Source organism: Anas platyrhynchos, chromosome 1 (assembly GCF_047663525.1).
Source record: "Anas platyrhynchos isolate ZD024472 breed Pekin duck chromosome 1, IASCAAS_PekinDuck_T2T, whole genome shotgun sequence".
In the NCBI taxonomy this organism is placed as follows: Eukaryota; Metazoa; Chordata; class Aves; order Anseriformes; family Anatidae; genus Anas; species Anas platyrhynchos.
The window spans coordinates 179938770-179959936 of record NC_092587.1 but is presented as its reverse complement, the minus strand read 5'-3'; the positions used below and the strand labels follow the sequence as shown (position 1 = coordinate 179959936).

General features: G+C 41.3%; 1 protein-coding gene across 1 annotated transcript in view; it reads right to left on the bottom strand.

The window, feature by feature from the left end:
• Window positions 1-7751: 7751 nt before the first annotated feature.
• The window catches only part of FOXO1 (forkhead box O1), a 64385-nt gene continuing 50969 nt past the window's right edge, over window positions 7752-21167 (bottom strand). The window contains exons 2-3 of the mRNA XM_005014856.6: window positions 12325-13681; window positions 7752-11937 (exon numbers count right to left, since the gene is read on the bottom strand). Coding sequence (XP_005014913.3) covers window positions 12338-13681 — 1344 coding nt within the window. The 3' untranslated portion in view covers window positions 7752-11937; window positions 12325-12337. The remainder of the gene's footprint in view (window positions 11938-12324; window positions 13682-21167) is intronic.

Genomic DNA, 21167 nt, shown 5'->3' with positions numbered 1-21167 from the left:
ACTATTTCTCTACATATACCTAATAACTAAGGTGTACCTTGTTCATATACACAGCTAAAGTATGTTTCAGAACTGTCTGTAACCCAAAAGAACTTGAATGAATGCAGTTAGTTTGTTTTTTATTTAAATTCACTGATCAGAGAGGTCTTTTTCTCATCTTGAGAAAAATAAGTCAAAAATCCCTGCCTTCTCATTAAACCTGTTCCTATCAATATATCAGAATCCATCCCACCTGAGCAATAAGCAAATAATTTTAAAACTCAGTAAGTGCATCTTGAACTTAACACTTCTAGAGTCTTAAAACACTACTAAAAATGAGAGTCTCCTGGAGAAATGGGTCATTTTTTTCAGCAGAAAACACCCCCAAAAAAATCGGTTGCTATATTCCCAGAGCAGCCTGTAACTTCAGCAGTACTGGAACCTGAAATTGCAGGCTGCTCTTACAGCTGCTGAGCACAATTTATAAACCAAGACCTTAACACGCAGAATCAAGGACCATCCAACCTACAGCCTTTGATGAGTGTTTTCCAACCGGGTGAGTTAAATCATTATGATGAAAACAGAAAATTGAGGACTTTGTGCCGAGGGTCAGGTCTCTCATTGGGTAGATCCTGAGTGCCTGCATTGGAGGGGCGGCTTACCAAAGCAGAGCAGCCCTTGGAGCTGGGGGTGGCCAAGGCTTTGGCAGTGAGCTGGGCAAGCCTTTGTTTGCCAGGGTTCATGCTCTGCCCTTGCCCCATGGGTAGGAGTCGCATTCCAGCAATTAGCACAGCAGCGCCGGAGACATGGAGAGAGGAGAGCTGCCTGCCTAAGACCCCGTGCCAGCAGCTCTGCCAGCTGCACTTCATCTCCTTGGCTGCCAGAAACAGCTTCGTATCATCACTCAGTTAACTAATGCGCAAAACACAACTGGAAGGTTGGTATGCGAATGCCTCCTACAGTGGAGAATTATGAGGACTTCCTCAGTTGCATTGTGAAGATGCCCAGAAACGTGGTGAATAAGGGGGCTATCATGGTCAGCTGCGGCACCAGTTCCCTTTATGTGGCCAGAGGCTCTTACAAGAAGTCATAATTCTGCTTGATAGAAGTTACCATTACTCCACAGAGCCACAGTAAATGACTGTCTGAATACCACCACACCATTGTCCATGGGGAAAAAATAAATAAATAAAAGAAAAAAAGAAGAAAAATGAACTGATATAAATCACGTCTACATTAAGGTTGTTTAGTGGGAGTAGGCTCAAACTTTCCACTATGCATTTGGAATAGCCTGAGTGTCTGCACAGCTTCTTGAGTGGGTGGCAGAGAGTTTCCTGAGCCTCTCACAATGACCTCAACACATCCTAACATTTCTAATGGCTAATGCAGCTGAAACAAGGTTCAGGACAAACCAGAAAACTTTGAGAGACACAGCAACCTTCAAAACCAGTCATAGAAAACCCATTACTTATTAAAAATTTGCAAAGTTGCAAGCTTTTCCAGAACAGGAACATTTTTATCATGCTTGGAAAGTGCTTCACATTTTGTGGACACTGCTAATAGAAGCAGGTAAAAGAGAAGTTGCTAATTGATAGTAGATGGCGATATAAATAGGAAGCAGCTCTGCCCAGTCTGTGACACTACAGTTGTTTTGGGGGTCACGAAGGCATTGCCAAACCTACCATCAAAGAGAAAAAAAAATAATAAATAAAGACAGAAAAGAAAAGGAATCTGCTTCAAAAGCCTAAGTAGTGTTTTATAAATTGCAAGGTTCTCCATTATTCAATTCAAAATACATTAAAAAGTCCAGGTTTCAGTCAGTTGAGGTGCCAAACATTAAGTCAATTGAAACAACCTACAGGTTGCATTTATGGAGTTTTAGATAACTACATTCACTTTTAATGGTTGAAATTTAGAGAAAATAACCGCTTGCTCTTGAAGGGAACATACAGAGGTGACAGCTTTCTTAAAAATTCTTTTTGAATGTTTTGAGAAGAGTCAGCATTGATCAGACTTCACATTTCAAAGCTTCACAGAGGAAGCAGCTTTGGACACAGATCTAAGGAAAGAAAGCTAAGTTTGCAATGCATATGGCAGTCCATTAGCATTATATTTTCAACACTTGAGTGAAGTCTGTGATTTCCTGCATGTTGGCTGGTGAGCTACAGCATAAATTCACTCTCACCCAGTATTTATAGCTGCTGGCATTCAAGACTCAGTTGTGATGTCTACTCAGCTTCTCTTCACATGAAGTCCTATAATGGACTGTCTCAGCTATAGGCAGGATAACAAGCCTTATTCTCTCCTTGCATCTTTAGGTCAGCATTTCTTAATCAGTTGCAGTGAGTTAACAAGCCTGGTGTCATTCTGTTAACATGCAAAGGAAAGAGCTCAAATTATGGATCCAGCAAGAAAATGCTGTTCTCTCCTCCAGGAGAACTCCATCCTACATCATTAAAATATTTAGGAAGAGATAAAACTGCATATTTCACACACTTTTCTCTTCTGGCTGACCTCAGCTGTCAGCATGGGAGAAGCTGCTACCACTGACACACCATTACTTCCAGACCGGTTCTTCTAGGCTCACTGTCCAATATCACTGTTGGCTATCTCTGAAAGGCTTTCAGGTGCCCACATGAATGCCTTTAACCCCTTACATACGTACAAAAGCAAAAAAAAAAAAAAAAATAAAAGGTAGTGCTTTAGTCATCAGTGTAGTGAAGAGGCTGGGATATGTAACAAGATTTTATCCTTGCCTTGAGCACAACCTCCATAGAACTGCTTGGGAAGAATGCAGATTTTGCTTTTCTCTGATCATCTCTCTTCCTTGTGAGTTTTTTTTTTTCTGCCCTGAAAGCTTATAAATCTGGCTGGGTAATTTGCATTTGTTACATCACAACTTTGTAGGGTGACAACACAATCTCAGTTGATGTCTTTCCATGAAAGATATCAAATAAGTCTCCCAGTGCAGAGACAGCCTGTCTGTGGCCACTGTCAGAGACCTGAGAAGTCCACATGGAGGTTTGAAACCTCCTCAGAGAAGAGTTTCAGGCAGCTGTTTTTGTCTGTACCTATTCCCAGCACAACGAAGAAGGTGAAGACAATCTTGCCAGGTCAGATCAAAGGTCCACTTAGGCCAATATCCTGCCCCTGGTAGTGGCCAGCAGCGGATGCGTAGGTGAAAGGAGCGTAAGCAACTGGCCACGGACTGAGTAATCCCTTCCCTGGTACATGCTCCAAGCTTCCAGCAACTGGCTCTTTAGAGACTTCCTGAGCTAGAGGCTGCATCCGGACCATTGTGTTTAATAGCCACCCATGGACCTATCTTCTATTAATTCATATAATCCTTTTTTGAATCCATTTATACTTTTGGCCTCCACTACATCCCGTGGCTACGAGGTACAAAATATAATTATGTATTCTGTGAAAAATTACTTCCTTTTGTTTGTTTTAAACCTGTTGCCTGATCATTTCATTGGGTGCCTCCATCTGTGTCCTGAGAAATACTGATTAATCATTTTTCTATTCACCTTCTCCATAGCACCAAAGTTTTACAAACCTCTACCACCTCAGTCACCTGTACTCACACTCCTCTTTTTTTTCTTTTTAGTCTCTGTTCCTGACTCTTTGTAGCCCCACAATACCATCTTTGAAAAACAAATGGCATGCAGTATTTATGATACAGGCATGCATGCAAAGAGAGGCACTACAGAGGTTTACCATTCTTGTCCCACACACTTACATGTAGTTCTGCTGCTTCTTTTTGTCCACAGCTAACAGCGAGCTGAGGCTTGCAAGATATCTTTCCAATGACTCTAAGGTCTTATTGTTGTAGCAGCTCATCCGGGGTTCATTAAGCATCCTTATGTGCTAGGCTCACTTCTCACTTCTCCCCTGAGCATTATATATTTCACATTTACCAACACTTAATCATATCTGCCATTTTATCACCTAGTCGCAGAATATCCTGGAACCCTTCCACAATTCTTGGCACAGCCCAACATTTCCCTGTCCTGTATGATGCTCAGCAATTTAAGTCATCAAATGCTTCTGCTGATGATTTTTCAAACTCACTGAACAGCACTCTGAAGCAGTTGCAGGTGCTGAGAGGACCTGCATGACATCCCATTTCTTTCAGGAACTTCACTGGGGGAAATTCCTGAGGACACTGGAAAACCACACAGGTTATGCAGATCACCCTTATTCTCATACTTGCTGACTGTACCACATTTGTGAAGCACAGCCCCCTCCAGCAGAGACATGGATGCCATTTCCCCCATCACTCCATGATGCCAACAACTCTGTGTTACACGTTCTGTGAAGTTACCTTGTGTGGAGGTCAAACCTAGCTCCTGCAATCATGCTAGGAACCTTTCAGAAGGTTGGCATCATCATTTTTTTACCTTATTTATCTGGCACTCAGTCCTATCTAAGCAACGGCTCTCACAGCAGTTATATTGGAGTCCGGTATATTTAATGCTATTATATTCAATGCTACTATTCGATATTATTTTTGGACTGAATATAAGCCTCATTCACCTGTTGTTCTGCTTGGTCACCAGCAGACACTTGGTTTGCTGTACCGACCACAACAGGACCGCTGTGATGAATACAACCAACTGCCCAAGAAGTCCGTAGTCAGGAGAGATGCACTTATTTTACATCAAAAATAAACTTCCAGACACGTGGACTTATACCAGCAGTCTGTCTGTGGTTGAACAAGACATGGAATCATAGAATCACAGAATGGCTTGGGTTGGAAGGGACCTCAAAAACTATCTAGTTCCAATCCCCCTGCCACAGGCAGGGATGCCACTCACTACATCAGACTGACCAAGGCCCTTGAGCACCTCCAGGGATGGTGATTCACAGCCTCTCTGGGCAACCTGTGCCTCACCACCCTCTGAGTGAAGAATTTCCTCCTAACTTCTAATCTAAATTTCCCCTCTTTTAGCTTAAAACCATTCCACCTCATAAGTCCCCATAAATCCCCTTTAGGTACTGGAAGGCTGCTGTAAGGTCTCCCTAGAGCCTTCTCTTCTCCAGGCTGAACATGCCCAAATCCCTCAGCCTGTCTTCATAGGAGAGGTGCTCTAGCTCCTTGATCATCTTTGTGGCCCTCCTCTGGAAGAGAGGGCCTGAAGAAACCCAGCTCTGAAAGCCCTCCAGTGAAAGCCCCACTGCACAGACCAAAGCTCAGTTCAAGGGTTAAAACCCACCAAGGCAGCATGAGAGTGGGTGGGACAAGATGTCTCACCTCAAAGGGTTCCTGGAGTGACCTGTGGAGTGAATTGACCTTGGCATTGGGGTTCATTTGGCTGTTAATTTGATAGCTCTGTTGAGGAGGTTGAAGGAGGAGGAGAGGACAAAGAACCGCCTTATGGCAGATCAGCCATTGTGGTTGAGGCTGAAAGAAGGGCCTGAGGTCTTGCATAGCTGAACTGCTCTAAGCAGGGGCAGGAAGGAAAAAAAAAATACTCCTCTAACTTGTTGGGGTGAAGGGGGTAGAAAGGGAGGAGCAGGAAGTGGTAACTTATTTGGACTCCTGAAATGAAACTCCAGCTCTCAGACGGTTTCACAGCTCATCATTTGTTTTCACCTGGTCAGAAAGTCCCAAGCAACACATCAGCCCAGGACATTGTGGCGTGTGTGGCTGCTACTGGACACAACTTCAAAAAGCAATAGAAATGAAGCTCTTTTCTTGCTAGGTTTGAGTGAGAATTTTCACCCCAGAGAAATCCAACAAAGCGATTTGAAACAATCACTTTCCCTGTTCCACCAGCCAGGAAAGAGCTTAGAATACTTGCAGAAATTCTTGTCCCCCACTCCTTTGCAAGTCATATACATGCACTTCTATGATGGCTTTTTTCATGTTGAGCTGCAATCCTCTGGCTTCAGCAAAACTGAAGGCAATTGAATACTTCATAAACAATTTACATAGCCCTGCCAAACTCCGTATTTCCCTGGGAATGCAGCAAAGTCTTGTGCATGCTCTGTGCAGTTGTCTGTTCAGGTAATGTCACTCTAGGGCACTGAGAAGGAAATACAACTGCTTATAAAGGCCTCTACATTTAAGGATAGCAAGAGCAGCTCTAGATGAGCACACAGAAAGGATGTAAGATGTTGAGGCTCCAAGTTATGAACAGACTCTTTGTTTGATTCTTCACTCCACAGCCGTATGCCCAGCAGAAGCTTCCTCCAGATGCACTGCACAAAGCCCTCATCCCTTTTCCCACCATCTCAGTGATAAACACCCACGCAAGAAGTTTACTCGCAAAAAAACACATGCAAAATTTCTGAGTGCCCCAGGGACCAACAGCGAGCAGAAAAACATAAAATAAAATAGGATGGGGCGCTGCCACTGCCTCCTCATTTTAGCTATCATTCTGGCACATGCCAGAACATTACCCCAGGCAAAAACATCAGCAGGTAATGAACAGGGATTTGCATGCAATTCCACCAGTGGTCATGACCACAGGCACTGCTCCGTGCAAGTTTTTCCTTCTCAGGATCTTCACAAAACCCATCTTCACACACCAGCTGAATGATAACTGGCTGCAACATCTACAGCTATTTGTACTTTTAATTGGATTATCAATTGACATGACATAATAGCTGATGTTTCTACACAAAAACATGTTTATTACATTGATGTAGGACTGACTCAGAGCACAAGGATGCTTTGAGGTTTCTATGCTTGATCAGCAAATTCAAATCCCTCTTTGCCAGATTGGCATAAATTGCTCGCCAGTCCCTTCCCAAGAGACAAGCTTTGACTATCTCTCCCGACAGCAGTAACTACTCATGTACCAATTAGATGCACATCCTTTCCAACAACGGCTTCGCAAACACGCAGACGGAGTATCTTTGGATCTTAACTACCCTCCCATTCCATAAGTGAGGTTTTTCAAAATGTCAGTGAAGATACCTTCAGCTTCTTGTTTTTCCCCAACATGCAAAAAAAAAAAAAAAAACACCTCTAGAATGTATACCAAAGGAAAAGGAGCAAAGCTAAAATAAAGATATAAAATACAAGGGAAAGTTGCTCTTAAAATATCTTAAGGTCTTTCTGGTTTTATGTGCAACGATACTCTTGCATTCTTTCACCCCTTTTAGTTCTACCTCTGCTCACTTTAAGATCAAACTGGCATTTTTGCCAGCAATTCATTAGAAGCCTGCTCTCCACCACCCCTCTCCCTCCCCACCTGCAGGCAAGCCGGGATCTGGGCCTCACAAGACTATTGTGGCGTGGGTGTTATTGGCTGTCTGTTTTGGCAGCCTCTCCTCCTTTCTTCCAGCTCTGTTTTGAAACACAATCTAAATTAAAAAAAAAAAAAATTTAGACGTTCTTGCTCTCTCCGCTCACATCAGCACTCCTGCAGCATAAAGCACGGCTGCAAAAGGAGCAGCAGTGTGCAGGTTGGCCTACATAGAGCAAAAGCTCGGCAAAGAAACTCTTACTTCTAGGGAAAGTATGTAATTTGGGAAGGAAAGAGGGGCAGGTAAAGGCAAGAGGTGAAAAGGAGGGAAAAGAGGGCCACGAGGCCTTTGTGAAGTGTCAAACTTTAATATGAGCAGAGGGAAGACAAAAATGTCTCTCCAGAGTCAGCTCCCTCCCACATTTAATAGTATTAGGATCTAACGTGTAATTTGGACTAAAAAACTAATTCTTCCCTGTGGTTTGATGGATGTTAGTGTCGTGTGTCCGTCCCCCGTCCCAACCCCCTTTTATTTTCTTTAACAATGTTTTACATAACATTCTGATACATTAATTACCATCTCATGTCATAGCAATTTTATTAAGAGCTTATACTTACAAATACCCATTCTGAAAGGATTTCAGGACTTTTTTTTTTTTTTTTTTTTTTGTAATTTTCTCTGTACTAGGCTTGTTGAAGCACTGGCAACAAGGTCTGAGGCTGTATAACGCAGCGTCCAGTAACAAAGTGCCTCTACACAAAATCTCTCATGAGCTCTAAGAGTCAGGCATGGATTCTTCTTGCGTTTAGTCTCAACGACTTGTAAACAAGTTACTTTTAGCACTCTATGTTGTGATAAAACACTTGTAACACAGCCCTATGAGGTTCCTGTACCTGCTACACTTCCAATTCCAGAAGTAATTCCAAGACAAATTCCTTTATACCAAGTAATGGAAATTTTGTTTAACTATTCTGCAGTTAGTGTTTGCGTGTTAATATGGTATCATCTTGCCAGACACAAGACTTGGTACCATGAGGTATTTTTCCGTATAAAATTGCTAATGCCATCAGGATTGTCCAAATGGGATCATCATCATTAAAAAGATTACGTGGTAAGGAAAGTGATTACAACAACATCTGAGCAGAAGGATTACTAATCACAAGTAGAATCCCGGTACAAATCTCATTCTCCGTATACAAGAAAGGACACAAAACCTTTTAAACATAATTTATATACATTTATGGCTTTATACAACAAACTGTCAGGGATTGTTCTCGTGTGTCTGTAAAAGTACATCAGGCACTTTTCTGAAAATATCCACGTCTGAATTTTAATTCTGCAATGTGACTAAGTCAGAGCAGTGAAGCGTTGAAGAGCTGTCACACCACTCGCAAGTAGAGCTAGCAGTATGTACATGCCAATCTCTCACGATATTGCTGGTTTGTGGAACACCCTCAAAAAGGAGGCCAGTTTTAATGCCAAGTAATTTGCTTTTTGTTTGCATAAACCATGCTGCATTTTACATTATGATTACCAAAAAAAAAAAAATAATAACAATGAGAATACCTTATTTAAAATCAGTCATAAATTAAGGATCCTAGCAATTTCATAATGAAAATAGGAATTTCAAATCAGTAAAAAAATAAAAAAGTACTAACATACATCCAGTGGTTTAACAAGTGCAAATTTTATACTGTTTTTATAATTGGTCCAATTTTATCTTCTCTTCTTAGGGATGCTCTGTTGACTTAAGCCAATAATAAGCAATATGAATTTTGCTTATAAGTGTAGGCAAATTGTCAGTTTATCAAAGCAGAGCTTTCCAATTAATGCATCTACTACCTAAACATATATCATATAGCTATATTATGGAAACAATACATCTTTATATTTAAAATATCTGAACAGCTCTATAATACAATAAACTTTTAATAACAGTACAAACCAGAGAAAAGTCAAAAACAAGGCTGCATAGGTAAGATCATCCGCACAATTCACAAACCAATCATTTACAACAATTCTGACAAACTAAGTTACTCCAGAAACTTGGTACTTTTACTGAAAAAGGATTTATTACTAGAGGTCACATAATGTTTGTTTTCAAGGCAGACAATATGCCCTTCATCAGACTTCACAGTATTTCAGAATTACAATTGCAAAATATTAGAATGGCACCACACAAAAGAAAATAAATTTGACCACACAACCCAAAAACCTCTGATTATCTACAACTGCTTTCTGTCAGTAATTAAAAGGGGCTTCCTACAGACTGTTGTAACTCAGGAACGGCTACATTTATGTTTTCCATAGTTATAAAAGGAAATAAAGAAAATATCTGTATGCAGGAATTTATACGGTAGCAGTAAATAATAAACAGGAGGTATATTGTTAAATGTAGCATGTTCAGCTACAACCCAATGGAGTTTTAGCATTAGGTGCTGCTTTCTTGACACACAAAGGTGAATTTTGTGACTACATTGGCCTATGCATATCAGTGCCCATGTGGGAGCAAACATTTTTGCACATGTAGCAGAAATAATGGTCTTCAGAAACCTACATGGGAGCCCTTTGCTTGTTCCATTGCCAGGGTTTACCATCGAGTCTCAGGGACTGTGAAGTTGACAGTGGAGATGCTATTAGAGAGATTCGCTCTAAAAGCAGGCTGTTTCATTGAGGCTTCACCACTACAAACATTTCTTTTGCTCAACAGAAGTTCAAAGACCTCTACCACACTGGGGGAGATCCTGTATCACAAGACAGCCTAACATCAGCCTCTGGAATTGCTGACAACTGTAATAAGATATCTAAAAATTCAGACCAGCTGTAATTAGTAGTGATTTAAGCCCAACAGGGAGCTAAATGCTAGCACATCAATAGATACATTGAAGAGTTTTAGGAAAGTCATAACAGGATCATTAAATATATGGCTTGTTGCTAAACTTCATTTTCTTGGCACATCCCATTTCTTTCTCCACCATACTCCATCACTACAGGGAAGAAGAGTTTAAGTTAGAATATTTTCCAGTTGTGGGGTACATATATAAAACAGAAGTCAGTGAAAATATTTCATTCCCCTGCTTCACAACAGCCAGCCCTAGCACAAAAACTGTTAATGTTCATCCCATCGGCTCCAAAGATTTCTCTAACACAAATGATGTGTAGCAACCAATGGAAAGACAGGTGGTGAGGCCCATACTCCACACATCCTTGAAAACTGCATCATTTAATTGCAAAAAAGTCAGAAATCACTTATCCAAGACACAACCCTGAAAATGTTCTGGTCAATGTGCCTACTCAAACAAGAGCAAGTGTTTCCACAGGAACGAGGCCTCTACCATTAATGCTCTCTCTAAAGTTCTTGTATTTTCGACTTACTTTTTCTTTCTTACTCAAAAAATATATATTTTTTTTTTCTCCTGGAACAGGGGGCAATGCAAATTTTAGCCTTCCATTGAAAAGCAGTACTTCTGCTGCCTTAAACATACCACTTGTCAAAAGAAACACCGACACTAGAACTAGTGTTAATTGATAAAAATGGGAATTTTGTCATTAATTTTACTAAAATTATGAATTTTCTCCAAATGGTCCTGCTCTTGAGTGTACAAACATTATGAGACCTCCATGAAATAAATATAAATGAGAAGCATTGTACAAGCACCTAACAATGAATTCTTAACACTTTGTGGTAGTCAGAGTTAAAATGATAGTAGAAGCAGATGACATTTCTAAAAATGCATATATAAAACTGATTAAATATTTCCTAAACATAAAGTTGTCTATTTATACATCACACAACAAAAAAAGGGACAGAAATGTTTTGTATTCAAGATACTTATTAAGCTTTTCCTTTATTAGCACTCCCAAGTGCTAGGGAAATTTATAAAAACATGTACTTAATCCAGTTAAAATACTGTACAAAATGAAGAGGTTATGAATGCTGCCCGATCTCAGAATTATTTTTTTTAAGTTGCCTATGTAACAAAAGTAGATTTTAATTATAAGAAAAATAGCTTGGAAAGTATTCCAAAAATTATCTTAAATCCAACAACAAAGTCATTAGTCTGACAATGAAATCCAGATATATTCTTGCATAAATTTACATGAATACAGGTAACTTATCAAATGGCATTTAACCTACTGTTTGTTGTAAATAGTCAGTGAGTTTATTAGGATCATATTAACAGGCTGTTCTGTTCCCATATGAAATGTGTGGCAATTTTAAGTAAAATAAAGCAGTTCATACTGCTGCAAGGCAAGTCCACAGTTATCTCAATTCATCAGAACACAGGTAACATCAATGAAGGTTAAACTTACTTAGGGCATGAGATCATCACAGTATTCTTACAAAAGTTTATAAACTTTTCTTGGACCAAAACAGATAGTCTTAAAAAACAATTCTTCTTCTACAGATCATACTGTACAAAACTGAAAGCACAACATGATGTAAGTAAGAGTCTTTGCTGTGATTATATGGTGTAGTGAATTTGGCACTTCAGAGTAATGAAATTTCCAATGGCACAGTTCTTATCTACAGCAGCACATAACCTGCAAACCTTGGGCAAACATCCTGTACAGGAAAATACTCTGTCTGCTGCCAACTCTGACGAAAGGAAGAAAAAGAGAAAAAAAAGACACAAAAAAAAAGCTAGTGCATGCGCACAGCTCTGTCAAGAAAATTAAAAAGGAAGGTGAAGGACATCTTTGTACTGCTTTTCTCAGTTCCTGCTGTCAGACAAGTCTGGAGAATTTAACCGTAGCCTAGGAAAAAGAACAACAACAACAACAACAAATTAACATTCACACCAAAAGATTAATTCTATTAAAATATGCGCAAACTAGCTTTAAAATAACTTAAATGGGGAAAAATTCTTTTCATTAATTGTTAGTTACCAGAAAGTTTTTGGTTTAAAATATTAATGGCAAAACATTACATTACTGCTCCACATGAAGTACAGAAGTCAGTACATGGCAATCCTAACGCACCAGTGCAAACCTGATTTACAAACTCATAAAGGACTGGAAAATCACTGACTATAACAGAGGCATTTCACATGCCAACACAGGTGATCACCCAGATTTTAAGCATTTGACATCTCTTTTCCCTTTAAGCTCTTTTTCAGATTTATTATAAAAAGCACAGCTTACCTCCTACTACATCCTAGCCTGACACCCAACTGTGTGTGGTTGTCTTTACGCTGTGCTGAAAACTTTGGTTAGGCAATACACTGTCAAAGTTAAAATCTAACGTTTCTCCATCCATAAGGTCATTACGAATAATTGACTCCATGTCACAGTCCAACCGCTCAATTAACATGTCATCTAAGTCACTGGGAAGCTTCTCCTGGTGGAGGGAAACGATCCCCACCCTTCCATAGCCGTTGCAACTGTTAACAGGGGCATACGGGTTCATAGCATTCATCTGCATTGGATGACTCATAGGCACTTGTAACGAAGTCTTCACTGTCGACAAGCGATTTAGACCTGAAGTATGTGACATGGGGTTCACTGTGTGTGACAAGGCACGACCATTAACTGCAGGTGTTGGCTGGTTATGTCCTTGGTGAGGGCAGGCATTAGGGTTCATCATTTTGTTGTGGGGTGGCTGACTGCCATAACCTGGCATCACCGAGTTAGTGACCATCAGCACACCTTGGCCCAGCGCCCTGCCACCAGCCTGGGAAACACCAGTGTCTACTGATGCCAAGATATCGTTGTGCGGAGGAGAATCAGAAGTCAGTAACTCCTTCAGAAGTCCTGCAGGACAGTTATATTGGCTCATCGATCCATAGCTTGATTTACTGTCTTGAAGAGTCTGCATAGGAATTTGGGGCAAAGAGTTCATGCTAGCTTGAGCATACGTAAATTTCCTGTAGTCTGGATTTGGTGAACCTATACTTGTGGTCGAGGATGCAAATGAGTAACCTGGTGTTTGCTGCATCAGGGTAGCAGATGAAGACTGGGTTGACACAGTCATTGACGTATTAGGTGACAAAAGATTAAGGTTATCCAAAAGATTTTCCATGTTCTCCGAATTACTCATCTCTGAAAGGCTGGGTAGAGTAGAAGTCATTTTGGTGGCTGATGATGGGTATACCATGGAGTGCACATCCCCGTCTCCAAGATCATCTTGCTCTGGCAAAATAGGAGAAAGTCTTCCACTAATTGTACTAGCATTAGAGCTAGTTCTAGGTCGAAATGTACTCCAGTTATCAAAGTCATCGTTGCTGTGCGAGCTGGGGCTTGCAGGCCACTTCGAGAACTGCGATCCAGGGCTGTCGCCATTCCCCTCTTGACCAGACTGAAGGGAGGCTTTTTTCTTGGCAGCTCTGCCTCTGCTTTTTGCAAACTTGCTGTTGTTATCCATGGATGCCGCTCGCCTCCTCGGAGACTTGCCACTCTTTCCTCCTTCAGGATTGAGCATCCACCAGGAACTCTTCCCTGTTCCCTCATTCTGCACTCTGATGAACTTGCTGTGCAGAGACAGGTTGTGACGGATTGAATTCTGAAAAACAGAATAAGGTGTAAGAGCACAGGATGCATTTCTGAGGGCGTTGAAAGAGAGGCCTCTTATAATGTTACATGTGTAAGAGGCACTTCAGGAAAAAAATTATTTCAGAACTGAGTCCTTTCATTCAGCTACATTTCCGAATGCCATATTCCTAACCGTGGTCCCCAGTTATACATTCATCTGTACAAAAGGAGATACTTAACATGCTGAACATTACATACATTTCAGGAAAGTCTTTCACATCAACTCTCCTTACAAGAAAACCTGCTGCAATGAACAAGACTTCCACAGCATGCTAATACCCTTGCTTGCACAGTTTTGATTCTTTCAAATGAAGAAAAGATGCTTCTTTTACGGCATGTTTTTATTTGCTTTTGCAAACATACTCTCATTTCACTAGAAAACATAGGGGTAATTGTGAAATGGGAAAACATGCCAGTCTGGAAATATTTCTATCAGTGCACCACTCAGAAGTGGCTAAAACTTGCAGAGAGATGCCAAATTAATTTGTCTGCCATTTGGCAAGATCACATCTGACATTATGAAAAGTTAAAAGTACTGAAGTAGTTGATTCCTCATACAGGAGGAACTACAGATCCCCCATATAAGAGACAAAGTATATCAGAAGACAAAGACCACTGGAAATCTCATTATCAGCTTCATTCTGATGAGTTGAACCTGATTGCATTTATCAATTTCATTATTATTATTATTATTATTATTATTATTATTATTATTATTATTATTATTATTATTATTTTATGCAATGTTCAGGAATGCTAGATCCTGTTTTATGGTCCTTATAATGGGATCTCATCATGCACATCTCTAAACCCTGCAAACATGCCAGCCCATGCATATTGCCACTGAACATTGTGAGGCTTATATTACTTGTGTTAAGTGAGAAAAAACTTACAGAAATCAGTTGAGGACTAAGGTTGAGGACTAAGTTCGAATTTTTGTATATAAAAACCACAAATTGTCTAAGAAATCATGAGGCAGAAAGGAATGCAAATAGCACAGAAAAAAACTGCATTTAAGACTTCAGTCTTAAAGCCATCTTTCTCTTTCAAAATCAACATCTTAACAAGCAATGTTGACCCTTGTAATACCTGATGGCACAAGATATCTTGTGCCAAGACAGACCAGGGAGTGCTCAAGCTTTTCATTATCTCCTGCATTTCCCAAGCCCAGAATGCCACCTGTGACAGGAGCATCTCCAGAAATGGGTCTTCCTTTCTCAAAGATACTGCCAATATGCACATCTTGCCTCATTCTCAATACATCCAGCTGACAGAAGGAAAGCAGCAACAACCATAAGAAGGAGCCACACCAGGTGAAAACAGTCATCTAATGGGGCTTGCCTCCAGCCAGAGAGCTGAGGCTCAAACTCTCTGCCATGGCCATGGCACACTGTGGACTGTGGAAGCTCAATCGGCCAAAGCAGGCCTGGCCATCTGCAGAGCTCAACGGGAAAGCTTACTCTGAGGTCAAAGAGGAGACCTTCAGCATATGAAGGCAGCAAGAAGTCTGTAAGAAGCAGGACTGTAACACCTTATATGCAGCAGTACCCTGAGAATACCCCGACAAGAGCACAGCCTCACACCAAACGGGTCACAAAGCTCTCCTGGACAGCAGAAGATGGGGGAAAACAGCCTCGTGGCAGAGCGCGGTTCAACCAGCACAGCAGGGAGTCAAAGCATCTGCCTAACTTCAGAAGCCTTTCCAACCTCTCCTTTCAATCCAGAGAACCATCTTTAACAAATTATCCCAGTTAAATCAACACCAGTGACGATTTCAGCATTTCCTCATTTAATTTTGAAAGGAAGCCAATCTCTCTGATATTAACTAATTGCCACAGGACCGTGTCTCTTCACTGCTAACCCTGCAATCAAAAACTCATCTTCTATCTAGCGACAGGGCATTAGGGAAGGCCTTGAAATTTTATTTTCACCACATGTGGCCCTGTAAAAATATCATCTGGGGCTCGCCTCTGCATAGCTTTAGGCTTGCGAATGCTCAGTGACTTGCAGGGCTCAAGGCAAGCATCCGCCTTCCACCACCACCTGACGTCTTTGTAATGCAGTGTTAGCGCCGTGTCAGGAGGGTAAGCCCCAAAATCCGTCTCTGGACCTGCCCGTGGCTGTGGTTGTAAGGGCCAGGGAGGGTTGGGAGCCAGCCCCGCCAGCCCTTTGTTTTCACTGTAGGGCCACAGCTGAATTAAAGGCTGACACAATTCCAGATTTAGCAATGTCGCAAGAAAGTTGTTCTGCACGTCTGTTGATTAAAAAACCTCCTGCGCCAGTTCATTTTTTTATTGTATTTTGTAAACATACCCAGTTGGCTCAGGCTTACTGTTTACTATCAAAATAAGCATATCGAACATGCAAAACATCAGGCAGAGAAAATCCCATGCTAGTGCTCAGCTCCCTCTCCTCTGCAAAAGAAGTGTTAAATATTTAAGAAATTACTGCTATTCCTTAGTCATCAAAAATATCATAATCTGGTATTATTGTACTGAGGACATCTGAGGTCGCTCTTTGAGTAACAGAGCTGTCTCCTAACACTGCCAACAATGAAAAAAAAAATTTTCCTAACAGGAAAAGGTTTGCGGCCCAGAGCTTGTTACATAAATTCCTGTTTTTCACGCAGCCAGCAGGACATTAAAGAAGCTATGATTTACTAACTTGGAAAAAAGTGTTGAAGAGGTAAATCTTGTGAAAATATGCACTGCTGTTAATGATGTTGTGTCTACAAATCTTTGCCAGACGCAAACATGACCTGATAAAAAAGTATAGTTTCAGCAGTGGATCTTGGCAGCCGGAGGAGCGGCACCGCCAGCCGCAGCCCTGCCGCCTCAGCACGCTGCAAGACGCTTCAGACCGCGGCTTTCGGCAGGACTTTGAAGCAAAGTCTCTCAAATCCCACCTGAAGGATACAGAAAGCAATTGGCTGCATCTCCAGCCAGGTTTCCGTGCACCGGCAATGCATGCCAGGTCATTCCGAAAGCATCCCCGCTGGAATTTTATCAGACCCACGTTATGACTCCAGCAGGACTGCTGCCACCTGTGGGGTGTTTCCTGGGACTGAGTTTGTGTGTTTGAGACGAAGCTCTGGAAGCCTCTGCTCCTGTTTGGCCTTCAAACTTCATCACATACTTCATACTTCAGTCATACTTCTTCAGCAGAATGACTATCAGCTATGGATATGATTATCATTCCTTGCTGATTAAGAGCCAAAATATGCAAAACCAATATTTGCTAAATGTAGTGTAATGAGCACATACCAGCTAATAAAACTAATGAGGCCAAGAAAATGATTCATTTGAATATACACATTTATATCGTTCATCTGCTCTTCCAACATTTCTTGAAGCTGAACCACACTGTAAGCAAGAACACCCAGCTTGTTCTTCTAAACAACAAATAAACTCAAACTGCTTTATATTTTAAAACAATAAAAGTCTGAGACATTTAATCCCTGGGTGCCAGTAGCAATGCTGATGTCTAGTACTGTATTTAAACTCATGAGGTACCTATATTAAAACATGCAACCTAAGGTTACCCTGACTAACTGCTGAAAAAGTCATATCCCTCTTTAAATTGAAGTATATTTTCTTTTTTTAATTGGTTTGGTGTCTTACTAAGAAGAAACACTTGAAAACACAGTTGCTTTATTGAACTTGACAACATTGTAGGCTTTTACTTAAAGAGAGCCCAGAGAGTCACACTGGCCATCTTTTGTCCACTGCATTCCTTGGAGTATGCACAGGAGAGGGAAGCAGAGCAAGAGCTCCTGTATAACCCTACTGCCAACCTCACCAATAGCCCAGGCTCAGTGCAGACTTTTCCAGGATCAGACTGTGGATCTGTCAATGTCCAGGGAGCTGTGAGACTCATGTGTTGTAATTTCCCATTAAGGTCCATACTGAGCTTCCTTCACTCCCTGTTCAGCTACAGTGCTGTGATGGCCACCAAAAAAGGGAGAGCAAGGAATGGATGCAACGGTTGGTATTTTTTACAAAAACAATCTTGTATCACAGATCTGCTACCAAGCTGCAGATACTCATGTTATTGCAATAAAGCACACCAGAGCATCTCGGAAAATATATTCATCAGTAACTGTCAACAGAGGCAGAAAGACTTGACCTCTGGAGGAAGATGCAGTTGTAATGAAGTGGGAGACAGTAAGGTAAGAGGAATACTGCATCCGCAATACACAGGTCAAGTATTTGTATTAAAATCAACTGCCCCAGTTGCCTACCAATTTTTCACTCAGAAGACATTTCAGCAGTCCACTGCTTCCTATGCCTTATTCAAGAGGATGGTCTACACATGCTGCTAGTCAGTTTGCACTGCCATCAACTGAAATGGCTGCAAATGCAGGTTGGGGGCAGTACCTGAATGTAACTATCATATTTCTCCAAACAAGATCTGAAACAGATTTGGAACATGAAGAGGAACTGTCAGTAAATATGACACTTCAAGACTGCTTTTGCTATGACCCTCTCAGATAACTGTAAATGAAGGGGGAAAAATGAGGTGGAGCAGGAGATTGCTTATTTATTTTAATTAAGAGTTAGAGAATATTGCAACAGGAACATGCCTGGTAAGAAAGTCAGGCTTGAGGACTGGTAGGATGGAAGTTCATCGACTCATCAATTAGCATCATCACCATTGAGAGGTGCATGCCATGAACACTGTTGGCTGATACGTGTCAGTGACCAACATTACTGACATCTTACAGAAGGAAGCAGAAGCAACAGAGTCCCTCTGTGGAAAGAGCACTAAAGCAAAAGGGAGACCTCAGGATTTCCATATGCTGTCACAGAGTACATCAGACGCACCTCTCAAGGTCTGTGTCTTGGAACTCTTCAGCAGTTCCAGATGTTCAAATCACCTTCCTCTTGGAGCCTCAGCCACTCTACAAATAAGTCATAAAAAAAAAACTCCCAGGAAAGTATGCAAAGGACTGTCAGGACATGCTCAGGGCTCCTTCAGCATGAACAACCAGACAGCAGCAGGGGCTAACCATGGCAAGTGGCACCACGTGGCATCTGTTCAAGGCTGATTTAGACCATGCCTGGCAAAATAGACAAGTCTGCTTGGAATAGTTATGCTGCACCCACTTTGCTGTGCCTTCCAGCCATCTTGCCAAGTTTGCAGGGGCATGGTGAGGAGACAAAGGAGGGAAGAGCACATTGTAAACTCCAGATGTAGCAAGATTTCTTTAGGCATGACAGTCTGCTCTAAGGCAGGCTCTTTGTCTTAACTATGAGATATGAGAAGTTCAGAGGCAGATACTGCATATCGTGCTTGGGCTTGGCTCAGAGCTGGAGTTTGACACCCAAAAATGTTTGGTCAAATGATAGCACACTTGTTCATAAAAGAGCCTTAGGCCATATTTCTCTCTCAAGAGGGTTCCTGATACCACAGTGTTCACCAACATGACCACACATCTGGCTGCAGTGTCAGAGGTTTCAGTTGCTAATGGAATAGCTATCTTTGCCACCCAATTGCTGCATTCTTTCCTTATGGCTCAGAAACCTTCTCGGTTGTCTGATAAGAGCACGGACAGAAAGCATGTCACTTACCCTCAGGTCAAACAGTCGTATTTAGAAGAGGCTGGCAATTTGCCACCTGCAGCTGCATGAAGGTGGAAAGGCAGGATTTCCTCCCAAACAGGTCATGCTTTTTTAGGTCCTTTGTTCTTAGGGGGGTGCCTTTGTTTGACTTCATTTTTATCCTGCGCTGTTACGTGGCTAAGAAGTTTCAGCTGGAAAAGCTGCAGAAATACTTCAACCCTCCTACGGGGACCTCATACTGTATCTCTGGGCTTTTCATTACTGATGGTAGCAATAGCGAGAGTCTTTCCCAGAGCACCACCCATGAAACATCATCTCTGAACATGGAGGTACTTTCACAGACCGTTTCGTTTGATGAGATTTCATCAATCCCTTGTTCCTTCCGTGAATGTACAAGAATGTAACAGATTGTATATTACCAGTGTACGATCACTATACACGGACAGAGGAGGCCTATTGTGCCCCCATTTCATTGGTGTTAATCTAAGTCCTGCTCCTTCTGCAGTTAAGTCCACAGATTTATACCCTATTGCATTTCCTTTCCACAGCTGTAGAAGGGTTGGCCATCCTCCAGGTTGCATCCCATTGCCCCACGTGGCACCAGGGACTGGAGGGGATTTCACAACCACTGGAGCTTTCTCCTCTGAAACATAATATGTAGTAACAAAATACACGCACAGCTCCAGACAGGGATGTTTAAGGGACTTGGCTATGCACGCGTACATGTCAGAACCAGCAGCTCTACTGACACGTATTTGAGTAATTCCCAACCACGACTCCCAGATACATTATTAATCTTCATTCTAGGCAGACTCATTTAAAGCACTTTTCCATAATAGCAGTTTGGACGTTTCTAATAAAATGGCAACACCTGCCTACTTTCTCTACACGACCATTTAGAAAGGATGAGTATAAAACCCATGAACTGTGTAATACATAAAATAAGAAGCATACATACAAGGCTAGCATGCACCTGGAGACTGCTCCAATTGAAATGACCCCCAACCCAAACTTCTCATGACCACCCTTCTGTACTCTGTGTCTTATAAATACATTTATTTCTATAATAACCACACTACAGGCATGATACAATACCAACATAGCACGCACTGAAAATAGAAACATTTGTTAGCATTTCAAAGATGAGGAAACCAAGTGACACTGATTAGGAAAAACAACAGACGAAAATGCGTATGAAAACTGAGGGATATTTAAAAGGGGGTTGTAAAATGGAACTTCCTCCATCTCTGGCAAAATCATCTGTGAAGCCAAGACAGATAAGAGGTTTGTCTAAAAACTACCAATTGCAGGTATGAAACGGGTAAAAGAAAGGCAACATTAAGAAAGCAACACAGTAATATAAAAACATAAAAGCAAATAACCACCAGGATAAAATAAAAGCTGTGAATAGTAGAAAATAAGGGAAGACATGGGTATCAGATGAAAAAAATAATGCAAAGCTAGCAGGGGTGACTACGTATTTTGTGATCTAGACAAATCCCAATATTGCCATTGCAAAACTGAAGCTTTAAGACTGCTGTTAGGACAGACAGACAAAGACAAGTGTTTGACAAATACGAGGCTTCCTGTTCATAGACAGACAGTTCTGTTTTCCACAAATATGGAACAAATATATGTATATGCATATATTTATGCATACATGCTTCTGATGAAGAAGGAGCATTTCCTAACTTCATTAGTGACAAAGCAAGCCAAGACAAAGCCTCACTGAAAAGGGACATTTTGAAGTCAATTTCTCCTGATAATCAGGACCTCCTTGCCTCCTTCTTAAAGCTTTCTCAGACCTTTGGACTTCAGAACCAGCCTCTGCTGCAATCACGTCAGTAACGCAAAGCAGCAGAGGAGGAGGATGGGTGCACAACTTGGGTGCCTTGA